We start from the raw sequence: 18,169 nt of genomic DNA, 5'->3' as shown, positions 1-18,169 counted from the left end.
GAGAGAAAGGAGAGTATGTGTAAATAAATTAATTAATTATTATACACACACACACACACACACACACACGTGTATGTATATATATATATATGTGTATATATATATATATATATACACAATTATGTATACATAAATATTTTATATTTTATATAATTTCTCTTTTTCTCTCTCTCGACAGACAGACAGATAGATAGATAGACAGATAGATAGATAAAGACACGTATTATATAAATGCATATACAAATATATTAAAATTACCAAAATAAGTCATTTAAAGATTTTTTTTAAAGAAATTAAAGATGGATGAAAGCTAGCCTGAAGCATTTTATTTATTTAGATTAGGTAAATCTAGGTAGACTAGACTAGGTTGCACTATTCATTTGCATAACTTCTAAATCTGGTGCTCTGTGACAGTTCACTTTTAGCCAGAGGCTCTGCTCTTTGCATTTGTAATTTTTGCATTCAAACGTGGATGCTATAGGCTCTCTTTGAGGTATTTGAGGGCTAGACTCCAGCCGAGCTCCCCTCTGATCTAGCCAGGTCAAAGACTAAGCTTGATTTGAGCCAGTGAGAGAGGGGCAGTGGTGTCACAGAATGCCTGAGTACATGTCACTTTGTGTCAGCATTAGTTACTGCAGGAGGCCCCCTTTCCTTTTGTCCTCCAGCCGACTGGAGTTCACAGGACCGGTGTGCGTATCTCCCATTCCACATCTCTGGCCTGTATCCCTTTATGCCCCTTCTGCATGGCAACAAGCTTCAAATGAGGTGAGATTTTGACAGTCAGGTATGATTTAGTGATGGAAGATCAAAATAACTGAGTATGGCTTTATTTGATTGCATTTGGAAATACTATATTTTGGCACCGTAAAGCAGTACAGGGAAATGAATTTCACAGATATATCATATTAGAAGTACTTTTCACCTCACATTCCAGTCACATGACATAACTGGGCTTGATTAGATCGTGGCTTTTTTCCAATAAAAACAGACCCCTTGTTTAGTGTAACACATCACATGTTTGAAGTCCACATGAACACCAGTCGAAACCTTTGTTTTGTGACACAGTTTCAGGCAGTGGGAGTGAATGAATACTAAATTAATCAGGACAGGGCCTGATGGTAGAACAAAAGCATTTCTGATAGCAACAGTACAAAAGGTACAATTGTGTGCCATTCAAATGCTTTTGAATGGCACAATTTCAGGAAATTAATACAAATATTTGATAAAATATACATATAAAAAATTGAAAGTTCTGTTAAGATTGAATTTACTGTTTTATCTTTTAAAACAGTGAATGTCAAAACATTATAAAATGTATATTTATAAAATAAAATAAAATAATGAAATAAAAATGACTATGGACTGGCCATCTCTCCATGGTGTTTCCCTGCCTTCAGTCCAAGATGCTCCAGCATCCCTGCAACCCTATGTAGGACAAGCAGAATGGATAGAAAAAAATAAAATAAAATAAAATAAAATATCTGAAAAAGTAAAATAAAAGTAGTCAATAGTAAAATTTTAAAAAAGTCCGAACATTTTTTGGCGTCAATGAGAACCCATACATCAGTAATTTAATATATTTTTACATGTATTTTTGTTTGTTTATAATAAGTATGCATAGGAAAAGCCATGAAGTATCAACATAATATGTCAGTATATTTCAAGCTATTAAAATGGCCCAGAACATGAGGGTTAAAATGCAGGCTCAATTAACCACCATCATTGAACGTCTCCCAATGCAGGTTAGTGATTATTCAGGGGGCAGTTGTACGTAGCAAGACCATGAGTTATTTTCCACAGGGGTGAGAACAGGTTACCATTGGAGAAGCCTTTGCTATTTATAGCAGCTGTCAACAGCAGGCAGAGACTTTGTGGCATACTAATTGGTTGCATTTGCAGGTAAGTCAGAGCTGTGCATCTCCTCCCGTTCCATTTGTGGCCAGCTGAGCACTGACCGTTCCCCCGATAAGATCTACTAGAGGCTTATTTTTCACCCTTGTGGCTCTCAGATGCCATTTCAACAACTGTTTTCAACAGAAACTGATAATGAGAGATATGAAATGCATTTGCATACATGCACACAATATTTAGGCTATGCTTATCTCCTCCATCAGCGATAAAAGACCCAAATTTAGCGCACCAAATTGTTTTCGGCTGATCGGAGGATCCTGTATTCACCGTGAGGCGGCTCCAACCGAAATCTGTAAATCGTGTCACACTCAGTTCCAGAATTAGCTGCTCACAGCTTTCGGCACAGATGGCGTCATCCCCGCTCACTGCAAATGCCTTACAATCTAGTACAAGCACACTGACCTCTTCCTTAATCCTAATTAGGACTGTAATTTCTGCCAGAGCCTTCTTCAAGAGCAGTGGCAGTACAAGTGTTCGCTTTGAAACAAAAAAGAAAAACTCTTGTGACATTAAACATTATGAGATGGTGACGTGTCTGGATTTCTGATGACGTCTTTACGATGATGGATTAGAGCATGAAATACACATAAGCATCATTGCAGCCGTCTGTGTGTTTCTCTAAATAATGGGCTGTGACAAATACATAGGCGAATTGGGCTAAATCCCTGAGCAGGCTTAATAAAATCGAGAGTGAGCTGAAATCTAATGGACATTAACTCGTATATTCTCTCAGCTGTTCGAGCCCTAAAAGTTCCCAGTGCTGGAAACAGCATCTATTGTTGAGCATGTGAATTGTGTAGCAGTGAGGTACGGATTGGCTGACAGCTGAATAATGCCACCCCACAGTCGCTGCAGACTTGTTGATTTAGCAGGGATATGCACATAATCCTCCTCACTTCCTGTTCAAAAGAAATGCCCCAGAATGCAACGGGGTAGGTGAAAAGAGCACCCTGGGGGTGACTCTTTATAAGAGGGAATATTGTTACGTTTCACTAATGTAATAAACATTTAGTGAAAAAAAGTTTCTTGGTAATTTTGAAAAGGTTAAAAAAGTATAAAATCGAGAGTGAGCTGAAATCTAATGGACATTAACTTGTATATTCTCTCAGCTGTTCGAGCCCTAAAAGTTCCCAGTGCTGGAAACAGCATCTATTGTTGAGCATGTGAATTGTGTAGCAGTGAGGTACGGATTGGCTGACAGCTGAATAATGCCACCCCACAGTCGCTGCAGACTTGTTGATTTAGCAGGGATATGCACATAATCCTCCTCACTTCCTGTTCAAAAGAAATGCCCCAGAATGCAACGGGGTAGGTGAAAAGAGCACCCTGGGGGTGACTCTTTATAAGAGGGAATATTGTTACGTTTCACTAATGTAATAAACATTTAGTGAAAAAAAGTTTCTTGGTAATTTTGAAAAGGTTAAAAAAGTTTTTTTTTAGGATTTTAGGAATTATTAATAAAAATAAATAAAAAATAAAAATTAATAAAAACAAGTTTTAACCCTCAAGTTCTGTTAAAGGGATAGCAAGTCTGCGATCCGCCGTAAAGCAAGAAGAAGAATAAGACGCCTCACGCGCCTGCTGTTGAGAGCGTGCTCAGGAGGACGCGCAGTGCCGCCGCTCAGGACAGTTCAAACAGTTCGGACATTGCGTGAATCAGAGGTAAAAAACGATATAAATACTGTTCAGTTTCTTGCACAGACCGATCGTTTTGTGTCTTTACACATCAATGTATCATCACGAGCCGCAGGGTTTAATTTGGTTTTGTTTGTGTATGTTTTTTTTTACTCTCAAAGCCGTGATTCCCACTCACTTCCATTATAAGACTGACAGACAGCAATGGTTTGTGTTAAAAATCTTCGTTTGTGTTCTACTGAAGAAACAAAGTCACCTACATCTTGGATGCCCTGGGGGTATTTTTACACACAATAATCAAACTAAAAATATAAAATTTTACCCAAATATATATATACCCAAATAATAAATAAAATAAAAACAGTGGAGTAAACAAGAGAATATCTCAGTCTCTATAGAATCTAGCTCTCACTGAGCAGTGACTAAACCAGCAGCAGGAAGCCTATAAACTGCATAATAGCCCTGGCAGCAGCATTCACTTCTCTCTTCAAGATACAATCAGTGCTAAAACAGCAAGCCAAGCAAAAACCCCTGAACTCTCATTGTCTATTGTACAGTGCTGGCCCCCCATAGCATCTCTTGTTAATTGCCTTTTGTTTGCACTCTTGTACAAAAGCCATGTTGTGTAGTGCTACTCACTGAACATTTGGAGCTGAAGTTGTTGCTGCTGTTATAAAAATCTTTACCTCTGCCACATGCATCTGTTATAAAATAGATTGCATTTAAAAATGAAATCAATATGACTATTGGCTCAAGCATAACGTTCGTTTGTATCAGTAATTGTGGATTGATTTCTTGTCATCATACATTTACAATATAGAGAATTCTAGAAAAGTATAAAATGAGGATCATAGCTCCTGCCTGCCCCATAAAATGTATTAGTTATATTTTTGCATAATGATCCTTTGTGTTGTACATAATGCATTTTATTTTTTATGAATTTAATTTTCTGTCAAAATCATATTAATTTTAATCAGATTCAGAAAAAAAATAGTAATTTGCTGCTATATACGTAAGTAGTACAATCTGCAAAAAGGTTTCTACATGGCCACTTCTCTCTTTTCATTTGCAAATGTGCAAATACAGGCCACATTCACTTCTGGCTCTATAGCAACACCATAAAATACACCTTCTCTCTCCAGCACCTTCGCTTTGCTTCAGTACCAATGATGTACAGCACAGAGAGATTTAAATCAGGACCACAAACCCAATCAATCCATGAACACAGTTCTGCAAATACTGTATATAGCTGGTTATGCAAGCCTTTCATTTGAGAAACGGCCAAACACACAGACGTTGAGGTTTTCAGCAACACTAAAATGCAACAGAAAACCTGAGTAAATTAATTAACATGCATACGAAACTACACAGCAGACAAGTACTCCGGTCGTCTTGTGACAGTCTTCCGAGCTTTTTTTTTTTTTATCTCCAAAGTGTCTCTAATGTAAACAAGAGAGGGTCTACTCTCAGGATGATGTATACCGTGTTTAACCGACTCGCCTGTTTAAGGAAGGCTTTTGGATCTGTTTTCAGGAACTGTAATTCGCTGCTACTTTGATGTCAGATTAATGTGCATCCTCAAGCCAAATCCACAGAAGTAATGCAGAATGGCCAGGCACGAGGTTCACTGATAATGTGTGACTGTCTGAGAATATAGACAACAGGTGAGTCAGTGTTTGGACAGACACTGCAGGTGAGAGGTCGAATGGGGAAAGCTACTTTCAGGGCTGGATCGACTTTCTACAACTGTGGCAACTTTCCTTGTTTGCTGATTGTAAGGGATTGTTCAGCCAAAAATTACAATTCTGTCATCATGTGCTGTTTCAAAACTATATGGCTATATACCCAAACTACAATTCGTTTTTTTAATAATGAAAGTAAAAATAGAATGGATCAGTGTCTGTGACCCATTAAAAATACAAACAATTTTTTTCACGGGTTTATTTTAACGTGCAAACAGCAGCATACAGAACAACAGAGCAACAGAACCTGGATTCACACATCGTCAAATTATCACGCACCTGCAGCTCTTCTGAGAACAGAGAAAAACAGAATAAAATAACAAATAAAAAGAATAAAATAAATAGGCCTACACTAAATATTTTTCCATTAAATAATTAACATTAAGATGACAAAACAAAGACACACTGAATCCTTAAATGCAGCTTAAAGAACCGGCAGAGTCTTTTTTTTCGTCAGACATAAAAATAAATAGCAGGCCTACTTCAGTGCACAATGTGTCTAGTTTTTATAAAAAAAATTGAAAAGTAGCCTAAAATGTCGACGTGGTGTGCGGATAGTCTGGAGTAGAGCTCTGCGCGGTTTCGTAATGCCGCTCCCGCAATTTTTGTGGCCGCTTCCGCAAACGGAATAGGGCTACTTTTAAACTGAAGCCCTGGGTTGATTTTCCCCTGTGGGTAAACAAATATGTATAGCATACTTTTCTTTCACCATGCAGCAAACTTACTTGAAATACTTGGTGGTATTTTTGGGGGGATACTTAAAAAAAAAAAAAACTTTTAAACCGTTTAACTGAAAGTAAAAAAATTTGACCAGTTTAAACGGTTTAAAAGTATTTTTTTAATACGAACGTCCCTATGCTCAAGAAACATTTTTTATTATTATAATCAATGTTGAAAATGGCTGTGCAGCTTAATATTTTTTGTGGAAACCATAATTCATTTTGTTCAGTGTTCTTTGATGAACAATTTATTCAGTGTTCTTTGATGAACAGAAAAGAAGAGCATTTATTTGAAATAGAAATCTTTTGTAACATTATAAATGTTTACTGTCACTTTTTAGCAATTTAATTAATCCTTGCTGAATAAAAGTATTAATAAAAAGAAATTACTGATCCCAGACTTCTGAACAGTAGTGTATCATTTATATATATATATATAATTTATATATATATATATATATATATATAATTTATCATTTACATTTATATATTTATATAACTAAATAATAAAAACGTATAAACTTAAATTTCAGTCCATTTCTCACATAAAACATTGGATTCAGAAGACAAGACTTATAACATATAACATATGTCATATAAACCACTTTTATGATACTTTTATGGTGTTTTTGTGGCCTTTTTGAAGCATTAATTCTCCATTCCCCATTCATAGTTATTGCATCAAAATTACTTTTGTGTTTTACATAAGAAAAATATTCTTATGTAATCAAAATATTCATATAAATTCCATTATAAACAGTGAGAATTTCCCAGCTTGTACTGAGAAGCTTTATGTATAAACATCTTCAGTTTCATGTGCAAGACTGATCACACCTCAGAGACTGAGTGTCAACACTACCACAGATTAGAACAGTGAGAGTTTTGCATAAATGTGTCATATATACTTGTGCTTCACCTAAACAAAAAGCAGAGAAATTTAAAGAGAGCAAGTTAGGCTGAAACAACAAATGTTGGCAAAGGCATGCTTCAGACTCAAATAGTTCGCATACGCCGTCTAAGTGACAAGAGAGGGAATGTTGCAGTGAAACAGGTGGGGTGAGAGTGGGGGGTTCACGGCTCGGGATGCACACCATCTGAGCACCACGCAAGCAGTGACCTCCCCAAAGGAATCACTTCATCACCTGCTCAGGAAGATCACCTCTTGTTTGGGAAATGCTTTGCTCCTGCTCACTCGGCGAAAATGTGGAGCATTCAGTGACCATCCGCTTGCCCAGACATCTAAAACAAATGTGGACATTCCGGTGGACCATGGGAGGATGTAAAAGACTGACATCTTGATGCAACCAGAGGAAAGCACATGATATCATGGGGCTGTAGCAGCAGAGCGAGGGTGTGTACTTCTATTCAACAGTCAGATTCTGTTGCTCTTTTCCCCATTTGCAGATTTGCCAGAAGTGTTAACACTTGCAAAAACAAACGCAGCATATTTCAAATAATAAAATGTTCTTGGTTTTCCACAGAGGCCGCATTAAAACTTGGACAGAGATCTCACAATCCTTCATGATTTACCAACAGTGACATTTCAATTGCTTTGGTGCTTTTTCAAGGCCCAGGAGGCCACAGTGATTATGGATGGAGATTACAGACACATCTGATGTTAAGTTTGAAAAAAATAAATCAGGGAAAGACCCATGCTTACAAGTGGAGCTTGAGCCAGGAGTATTCAGATAAAGTGAACCAATTTAGTCTCCATTCTTTCATGAGGCAACCTAAGACTTATCGTAAAGTAGGGCTGGGTATCGATAGACATTTCCTGATTCAATTCATATGGGTATGTTTCACTTACAATGTCCATTTAAATGGTAAATGGTAATGGTAATGTGAGGTAATTTGAACTTTATTGATACAGTAACCTCTCTGTTGGAATCAGTTAATTCATCAGACTGATTCAAACTTGCTTGTCAGGTTTTTTTTTTTTTCAATGATTCATCAAAAGGACCTGCTCAAAGATTTATTTGTTTGTGAATTGCACTGGTTGTGCCGCATGGTTTTGATTAATTAAAAAGAGCCATTTCATAAGAATCACTAGTTTGTAAATTGGATGCTAACAAGCCTAGTTTGAAAAAAAATTTGAATCAGGGAAACAACCACACTTAGTGTACAAGTGGAGCTTGAGCCAGAAGTATATTTCATTTGATTCTGATTCATGAGGACATTTTTCAGTTACAATGGCCATTTAAATGGTAAAGTGAGGTAATGGTAACTTGATGTTGATTCAGTAAGTGCTCTGTTGGATTGAGAACTCAGACTGATTCAAACTCCTAAGCTTGTCAGCTTTTTTAACGATTCACCAAAAGGACCTGCTCAAAAGAGTCATTTGTTTTTGATTATTACACTGGTTTTGCTGCATGATTTCAATTCACTATAAAGAACCAGTTATTAGAACCATGAGTTCATGAAACAAACTGCACCAGCCATGGTGGTGTTATTACATGCAGGCCATGAGGATAGGAAGACATGTTTCATGGAGCAGGCCATTTTACCTCACACATTCAATTTGGAGGGCAAACTGAGGTAGCACTGCATACATTTTGCATCGGTTGATCCAGATGTGCGTGCCTGCCAATGCCTAATGTCCTGACCCGACTGAATGACGCTTATCTGCTTTAAGCCTTTGCTGCCCAGAAAGAATACAATGTAAACTCACTAATGAGGGTAGTTTTACGAGGGGAATAGTATTTCCTCAACTGCTGAAAATATCTCTCACTCAGTCAACTCTATTGCCGTTATTTTGGAATCTCCAATTTGGATTGCAGTATATATAATTAACCCCACCCATGATAAGTGTAACACATGTGATGTCTACTTCTGATAGACAACTGCACTCCATTTTCCTGAAATACGGCCAGCTCAAACATCCAGCAGGAAAGAGGAAACTTATCCAAGAATAAGTAAATTTTCTACCTCAGATTTGGAGTTTCCATCGCACTCATGGTCTTTGACTTGTGTAAATATTCTTCCTCAACAATAGGATGTTGCCTGTAGACATATGAGGAGTGATCTTGAGTGGTGCTGATATGAAATAAAGCTGCATGGTTGCCCACTTCTGCATGAATGACTCTGTGGCAGATAATTTATTTCACTCTACATCTGTGGCAGTTTCATCCGCTCAAAAATGGAGATGCCAAGTGAAAATTCCATGAATGTGCACAGAACCATAAGATCATTGTGTTTGTGCAGTGGAAAAGGGGAAGAAAAAGGGTATTTTTTCAACTTTGGGGAAAACTTTTACTTCTGAGGAGTGCAATGGCTATATGGGCCTGTACTTTCAAGGGGCCAAGCTGAAAGGCATTATTTGTGTTTCTTCTTGGGCCTTATTTTTGCCATAAATTATTTGTTGTCTCTATTCTTTCTCTACTGCTTTATGTTTTAATATTTCAAGAAGCCACACATCAGTGTTCTCTTTGTTCTTCAGTCCACAGAACTACAAAAGGAAGCTGTAATTTAGGTACCGCACAATATGTCCTCAGACAATGTGGCATCCTGTCTCTTCTAGTTCAGTGCTTTGAATTTAAACACAATCAACTGATCCAAATTAGTGCACTGCATGCATCATGATAAAAACACAAAATACTAGTAGAATAAAACAGTAAACTGTTTTTTTTTTTTAATTTGTTAAAATCTTTTAGACAACTAAAAAAAAAAACTGGGTACACAAAAACAGAAAAAAGGAGAAAATGCTAAGTGTCCCTTGAGCTCAGAGGCAAATGATTGAAACTAACCTTCACAGAAATTCAATTGAAGCATCAGCATAATTAGAAATTTTCTGACAATTTATGCAAATGCCATTGCAGTTCAATACTTTCAGAAGACAGAAATGAGCATAGGGCATTAGGAAAAAATTGCTACAGCCAATCATTTCTACTATTTATGAGAACATCCCCCAGGCCATGCACACTCCCAGAGCTTTGCCAATGAAGAGGTCAAGTACAACAGATACAGATTGTTAATGTTGTGCAATAAAGCTAGCACATACACATCACTCTTTGCAGTGTATATCTAATACTAAATCGATGCACAAACAATATTATAATCCAGATCCAAAAGTATCTTGCCTAAGCACTGCTACTCTGATATATACTGGAACATACATGAAACTATATTAAATATTTTGATAACCAATAAAATTAAAGAATAGGAAAACATCCCAACCCATCTGTATAATACTCAATTTAAATGTATACATTAAAACCAAAGTTACAAAGCTACACCTTTACATTCCTTCTGTATTTGTTTTTGCACTCTGTTTTGCTCTGATGTTCCAGAAAACATCAATAACAACAGCATCTTTTCCACTTTGGTTAGTTACAGTAAGATCTTTTAATTACATCCAGCATTCTGGCATTGTTTCCGTATCTCTGCACGCATTATTAGGATGTCTTAAGTCTCAGCAAATCTTCTTAAAGGCTACTGATTAGTTTCCTGCAGGAAGCGTCTCATGCCCACTATCTTAGCGACTCCTTTTAAGGTCATCTTGGTATACGCTGATATGCAGCTGTGATGTAAACATGCAGCCTGTATTGTCTGCTATAGGGCAAATCTCTGAGATAACATGTTCGCCTTGGGACACTCCGAACAAACTGCTATGTATAACCATCAGATATCAGAAAACAAGCCATGAGCTTTTTGCCACGATACTTAAGCTATAGAATCATAGACAAACATGAATTGCAAAGTAGTTTTACATTAAATATCACTCAAATTTACATTTTCTATTTCATAGAATACAAAAGAAGATATTTTGAAGAATGGTTTAACTGTGTTTTTCCAGTACAACAAAAGTCAATGGGGTCCAAAACAACATTGACATTCACTGTATGGACAGAAACAAACAAACAAAAAAAACAGACATTTTTCAAAATACATTCTTACATATTCTACAGAAGAAAGAACGTCACACCGGTTTGCAACGACATGAGGGTGGGTAAATGATGACATAACTGTAATTTTTTTGGGTGATCTATCCCTTTAATTGTGATGCTTCTCATAAATTAGCACCACTATATTCATAAATACTCATTTGGAATTCCAGAGTTTTCCGCATTGGCCTACAAATTGGCGTCATGATCAAACAACTTTATTGTCAGTAAAAGAAATCCTGCTTAACAGCATTATCCATAAAACCACTAGTCTTACTGTAGGCTTATATACACACCTCTGGGCCACTGGGTAGAAAGATCTCAACCAATGTCTGGCATAATGACAAATATCCCAGGCACCTACTTGTTCAGGACACACTCTCAAACCCCCAACAGCTGTACTCAGCACATACTATTACAAAGTTCATTTAAGTTTTGAGGCCACTGGGGGAATCAAACATCCTTTTCAAAACATAGGCAAACCATTGAGCTTGTATTAAAGAGTAACTTGCTTTTTTCACTCTGATTTTGTCCTACTGCTCTGCGTAAAGTCTATGGGGGAGCTACAATGATGGTAATCTGACTCAACTAAAGACTTTGAAGTTTTATCTTAATCTATAAATACAGATGCTCAGATTTACTAGCATTTTGTGAATTAGATGGCATCTTGAAATAAATAAAAAGTTCAAGCTCAGCTTTAAGGGTTGCCTGGTTTTATTTTCAAACTCATCCCTGTTAACTTAGCAAGTAAGTGCGAGAAGCGTTATGAGGTGGCCTTAACGCCGTCCTGCCAGATGGTCTGAGCGCAATCTGTCAGTGCAATCTGACCAGTCGGCTAAACACACACAACAAATCTGGTGCTAATGGTGGATTTTAACCCAGAGAGGAGTTACACTGCAAATAAGATTCTCATTAAGGTTGCTCTGTTTATGTTGCCTTAACTTATCAACTGTAATCATTCTTTGATGCACATCCGAGGCAGTGGAAGCACTATTTTAAGAGAGGTATTTTGCAACTATTGCTCTTTAAAATATATAGGCTTAAAGGCGCTACGAATGGAAATCGTTACAAATTGACATGAAATAGGTTAGGGTAATAGATTTTCTCCTTTCTGGTGAACAGCCGTACGATCCCAATGAAAAAGTGGGCCGTCGAGCAGGTCATAAATTGTTCTTATGATTGACTGTTTGCGGGTCTGACTAGAGTCATAAAAATGACAAAGAGTAATTCGATGGAGAGATAATAAATCCAAGCGGATGAGCTGTTTGTTGATAGAGCTTCGTATCATGTATTGGAGTTTCTTGTACAGCCACACATCATCTCCCACAGTCACTAACCTCAAAAATGAGCTTCTGCTTGTGTGTATTTGGAAATGTGATAATCTGTCAAGCTCATCATCTTATTCCCTCAAAACCTCTGCTCGAACAGTCAACAAATGCATTTGCGGGTCTTTTTTTATCACCATGCCGAAGTCATCAGCTCTTCACAGCACTCACTTTAGAACTTGATATCTGCTGTGAGGGATTCAAATCATCGTCACCAAGGTGAATCATAGGAGTTAGACTGTTCTATCTGTCAACATTTGTACTCGTGATAGGGAACATCAAATACGAAGTGTGCAAATGGCAGATGTTTCAGCTGGGAATGAAGATGCCACTCCGTTTAACCGAGACAAAAATCTTATATGCAATTGTTTACTGTCCTTACACATCATTAGATGCAGGGCAGTGGAATGAATAAAAGTTTAGCAGTGCGTTTTTAGAATGGTGTGTTATGCGGCAGACATTGCAAAAGACGTCAGACACAAGCACAACTACGCGTTTACATAGAAATCAATGGAAAAGCAGCACAGTGGAATGCAAAAATGGTCTGTATGTGATATAAAACCAACAGAAAATATCACAATTAGAATTTCAGTTCTATTCAAACTATTACTGTCGTATGTATTTCTGAGCTTATAAACATGGCTTGTTTCCAGAGAGCGCATTTGATTCCAGCGGCTGTCAGATGATCTGTTTCTATTTTTAGCAATACTAATTACCTTTCTGATTATATTATAAATCAGGGTTCAATTTGAAATCGCTCCATACACAAAACAAGTCAATTTGAAAATGAAAACTGAAGGGGAAAGAGACACTCATTATCTCAGTCTCTGAAATTGGCTAATAAGTAATTATTGCATGAAGCCGACAGTATCCAACTGATTCACTTACTCTAACAAGCATCTGGCAAAGACAAAGTTAAGGAAACAATTTGCACAGGCACAGCCTTTTTCTTCGGAAGGATGTGATAAGACAGAAATCAGTGACAGGAAATTATCTAAAGTAAGAAAAATATCTTCAGTATTCATAAATCGTCACCCAAACTTGAAATAAACAAAGAAGAACTGTATCTTGAGTAAACAAGCAATTGAAAAGGCAATATACAAGCACTATTTATGTATTATGATAATTACATGAGCATTGTTTAAGAAATATTAGTCATGATATAAAGGGAAGATAAAAAAAATGACCCAAAATTAATTAAACTCTAAAAAATTATGTGTTGGCTTTGCAAAATAGCAAATTTAATTAACAAGTAAGATATTACCTATCATTAGAGCAAGCATTGCTCATAGAGCCAATGTAGTGTTTACCTTAGCCACCAACAAGCTAACCACATCTTCTGCACAGTGTTAACCACAAAACTGCCCAATTTCCAAAAGTTAACAAGACAATTAGTTACTACAACTCAAATTACCAACATAATAATAATAATAATAATAAATTGTATGTATAATGCACTGCTACAACAGTGTAAAAAGACGGGTAAAATACAAAGAATACATTAGATAATACAACAATATAAAACAATTCAATACTAGTCAAGTCAAGTCACCTTTATTAGTATAGCGATTTATACAAAACTGATTGTGTCAAAGCAACTTTACAGTGTCTAACAGGAAAATAGTTTGTCAATAATGCAAGAAGACAATAACAAAGAGTCATTTTTCCAGCTAAAGTCAGTTCATTGATGATTCAGTAGTAAGCAGCTAACAATTAATCATGGTAGGCAATTTTAAAAAGGTGGATTTTCAACAGTTTCTTAAAAGTGCTTAATGTGGGAGCGCTTCGAACATTCAAAGGAAGCGCATTATGTCAACTGAAATTTCAAAATAATGTTTGCAACTTAAAAGGTTTAATTTAACCATTAAATCTGAATTTTTAACTTGCAACCATGCATTTATTTGTGGTAACAGGTCCCCAGAATTATTCTTTAGCAATGAAAGTCAAAGGAGTCCAGTGGTGTTTTGGACCCCTTTGACTTTATGTTTAAAACAGTTTCTCAAAATACCTTCTTTTGAGCTCCAAAGAAAAAAGAAAGTCATACAGGAATGACGCAAAATAAAAATGGGGTCTGTCCTAATCCTGCTCCTTTCCTTGAGCTCCAGTATATCCAGCACAGCAGTCAGTAACTATTTTGATCATGCCCATCTTACACATGGAAGTCTTATTGACATTTAGGCAATGCAAATGCTTGCCATTCCTGACCTGCGAATCTGTTAGTTCTAGGCTTTCCCTTCCACATCTGTCACTGCTTACCAAAAGCTCCAAATTAATAAAAGCAGGACAAGCACAGAAGGAAAAAAAAAACACCTTTCATGTTTCTTTCAGAGGGATTTCCATTTCATAAGAATCTCTCATATTTCCTTTTAACACGTATGGCTTTGTTTTTAATACTGAAAATGCAAAATGTTTCATACTCAACTGACCCTTTTATAATCATTTTCACCTCTTACACATATGAAGTGAATGAAATCTCAAGACTTATGTTTGTGGGTGAGCATTCCACATTTGTTCTTAATGCTGAGTATCTGTGGTGGGCTGAGTCTGACATATTTCAGCTCCGTGACAGTGGGGTCCTCCATTCACTCGCACCCATAGCCGCTCAGCTGTTTCTGCATGTTACTCCGGGTTACTCCGGCTGGCTGACCGGACATGTGCCGTTCTCCTGTTGCTCAAAGACTCAGCATGTTTCATCACGACAGGCTGCCTGTCCTGGTACCCATGCGGATTACGCTGGGACCCCCCGTCTGGAATTTTCCCCATCACTATACAGTGACGATAAACTGCCTTTAGGAACACAAGATGCTGTTTACAACATACTTTTCTCATGCGATACCTTCCAACTAAAACGAACCTAAGCACATACGGAAGGGCAACGTGTCTTTGTCCGCAACAGCCCTGGGTAAAGAACACAGAGAACAGCTATCTTTTCCGTGTATATTTCTCTCTGTCGCTTACTGAACACATCAAAAATGTCAGCCTGTAACTGATGGACATGCCCAGAAGGTCCAGCATGCTTTTCATGAACCCCCAGAAAGCCATTTGCTAGGAAGCAGCGGGTGGAAGAGAAAGCACACTCAGCCTTCTAGGGACAAGCTATCACTTTCACTATTTTTCACTATTTTAAGCTGTATTTAATCACATCTGAAGTACTAACCTCATGAACAGACACTTATCAGCATTTTCATAGGCGACACAATGGTTAATATGTTTCACAACACCACGTTTCTCCAAAGTTTGGAGCGTTCGCTGTGGACTAAAATGGAAGGCTACCACTCGTCCAAGTATTCATCTAAAATATGGGGTGTGATTTCAACCTTTGTACTATTCCTGAATCTATTTTATCCTATCCAGTAAAGCATAACTTGGCACCAAAAGTGCTGGCAAAAGACACCGGAGAGTTTCCACTGTACAAATACACTCCAGAGACTAGACACAGGCTTTTAAACATATAAGGTATAACACACCACAGAGAAACTGCTTTTGGCAAAGACTTTCGACAGTTCTGTTGATGAGGTGACTTAAACTATAACTTAACTTTAATCCAAATTGCATTACACAGATTGAAATTTCAAGGAACTCATAGATTTATGCTTAAAATTGCTTAAAATCACACTCCACATTAGCTGCAATGTATTTACATAAGCATTTACATTAAAAAATGTGTAACATAGCCACTGTAATGTAAAAGATTACCTTTTTAATTTACAGTCAGATAAATATTTATAGATTTAAGTGACTACTGAATTTGCAAAATCTAATTGCAAAACAGATTTTAAACATTGTTCTCCTTTTCAAAAACATAAATGAATTAACAAATAAATAAGGGAAAAATCATGTTAACATAAATCAAGAGAGAGAGATGGTACATTTTAGAGTAGGCTAGGCTATAGCCTATGTACTACAACACAACACAACACAGACTTACCAGCAGTATTTAGTGCTGTAGTCTGTAATTAAGCCAGGCAGCACACTTGAATAAGGAGATGTCACAGGAGATGTTTCTACAAGAGCCTACGTTTAACCATTATAAAGGTCCAACGTCCAACTTTTAAATCAAACAAACGCAATAGAGATAAAGAGAAAAACTACATAGGCTATGTCCTGAATAACTGAAAGAGTAACGACTTCAACAATCTGGCAATATGAATTATTTACAACAGCAAAGCTACTGATTTTTTTTCAGTCCACAAACTTCTGACTGAAATTAAGCTATTGGTCTAGACTGAAGCCTCTGATTAAAATTACAACCGATTTTTCAAACGATCCGGTACAAAAAAAAAAAGTCATCTTTTTAATAATTTTCCCGAGCCCTAAACTTAAGGCTGGAGTATTGTGCGTGCTGAAGGCAACATGCTGCAAATGCAGAAATCAAAGCGCGTGCTAAAGCTTGGCGCCTGATCCCCTCTCGCGAACACTTCAGGCAGAAAACCGTTATCTCGCAATAAACATGCCCCGCTTCAACTCAAACAGTTTCTAATCGTTAAAAACACCCAAAACTAACGAACGCATGGCTGCTCTAAAAAAGCAAAATGGAAAAACAACAACATCAAAACACCACTCAGTCCTCATTTGTTAATGTCATTTCAAAAACTTTTAAAGCGTGAACAAAGAATTGAGCCGAACGATCCAGCGAAACAAAACAGCACGAAATCAACTTTCTATGTGTGATTTATGGGATTATGAAGGCTGAGCTTTAAAAAGCAAATCTAATATTCCCGTAAACAACTCATGTAACCTATAGAATAAGGGAATTATTTTGGCGTGCGGATTATTTATAGACAGTCAGACAAACACGCAGAGCGGGATGCGAGTCTTCAGCCCGCGATGAGAAACATTCCAGCGCGAAACAACTACAACACGCCACATCCACCCGAAAATGTTACTTTTATCCCACTTTGGATTCAACAGCCACATCTAACAACTCATCTAAAGGAGCTAACGGGTTAGCTCAATAGTTTAGTTGGCTTAAAGAGACAAGCACTTCTGTGAAACAGGATGTTCACTGAAACACATTTCAAGAATTTTGATAAATGATTCACCACGATTTGCATCACCTTTGCCTATTCTATAAAGAAAGTATAAAAGTGTGGGGATGCGTACTCACATTGCATGGAAAGGAGAAGCAGAATGCAAGCCAGTGGTGTTAACGCCATCTTGGAGTCGATGAAATGTTCAGTTTGCCTGTACATGCGCAAAGTAAAAGGCTTTAGGAGAGGATGGAAAGGGCTGGAGCTCACCGACCGGAGAGAGAGAGAGAGAGAGAGAAAGAGAGAGAGGGGCACGTCGACCTATTGTGTTGAGTCTCCATGACTACAAACTACATCGTCGTCATGAATATTCAGGCTTTTTTAGGAATTGGCCAGTGAAGTTGCACCAGTTCCGATTGGAACATCATGCTTTTGTAGAGTTTACAATTTATTTATGAGAATCATTGCCGCTCAACATTCCACATATGACAGACTATCTGAGGATGGAAGGATCATGGACGTTTCTACAAACTTTGAAACTTTATATCACTATTCGAAATGACTTTCCATATTTCCAGTCTAGTTTCTCATTATTTTATCATATTTCACAAAGACACAGGTCAAGAGAATTTATAATCAAATAGGCTACAGCAATATCTACCCTTGTGAAAAAAGAAGTGTGCTTGAATCTGCATTTGCAGTGTAGGCCTACTTCAAATCTTAAAGGGGTCATATGATGCGATTTCAAGTTTTCCTTTCTCTTTGGAGTGTTACAAGCTCTTGGTGCATAAAGAAGATTTGTAAAGTTGCAAAGTCTCAAATCCAAAGAGATATTCTTTATAAAAGTTAAGAGTCAACCATGCCTACCTAAAACGTCTCGTTCTAACACGCCCCCACATATCTACATCACTATGTGGAAATATTAGCATAATGCCACCCAAATGTGCACGCAAAGAAAGAAGGCGTGGTTTCAGGAACAGCAGTCGT

At 37.2% G+C, this 18,169-nt stretch overlaps 1 protein-coding gene across 2 annotated transcripts in view; it reads right to left on the bottom strand.

The window, feature by feature from the left end:
* jam3b (junctional adhesion molecule 3b) overlaps window positions 1–17,444 on the bottom strand; it is a 38,420-nt gene extending 20,976 nt beyond the window's left edge. Inside the window, exons 1-2 of one of the 2 annotated variants that reach the window (XM_016521415.1) lie at window positions 17,320–17,378; window positions 1,357–1,425 (exon numbers count right to left, since the gene is read on the bottom strand). In XM_016521415.1, the coding sequence (XP_016376901.1) occupies window positions 1,357–1,378 (22 nt within the window). In that variant the 5' untranslated portion in view covers window positions 1,379–1,425; window positions 17,320–17,378. Of the gene's footprint in view, window positions 1–1,356; window positions 1,426–17,319 lie in introns of both variants that reach the window. The other variant, XM_016521414.1, reaches the window with a different exon arrangement.
* Window positions 17,445–18,169: the final 725 nt, after the last annotated feature.

This window comes from Sinocyclocheilus rhinocerous, unplaced genomic scaffold (assembly GCF_001515625.1).
Source record: "Sinocyclocheilus rhinocerous isolate Xijiao unplaced genomic scaffold, SAMN03320098_v1.1 scaffold299, whole genome shotgun sequence".
NCBI lineage: Eukaryota > Metazoa > Chordata > Actinopteri > Cypriniformes > Cyprinidae > Sinocyclocheilus > Sinocyclocheilus rhinocerous.
This window is presented reverse-complemented; position numbering and strand designations above follow the sequence as displayed.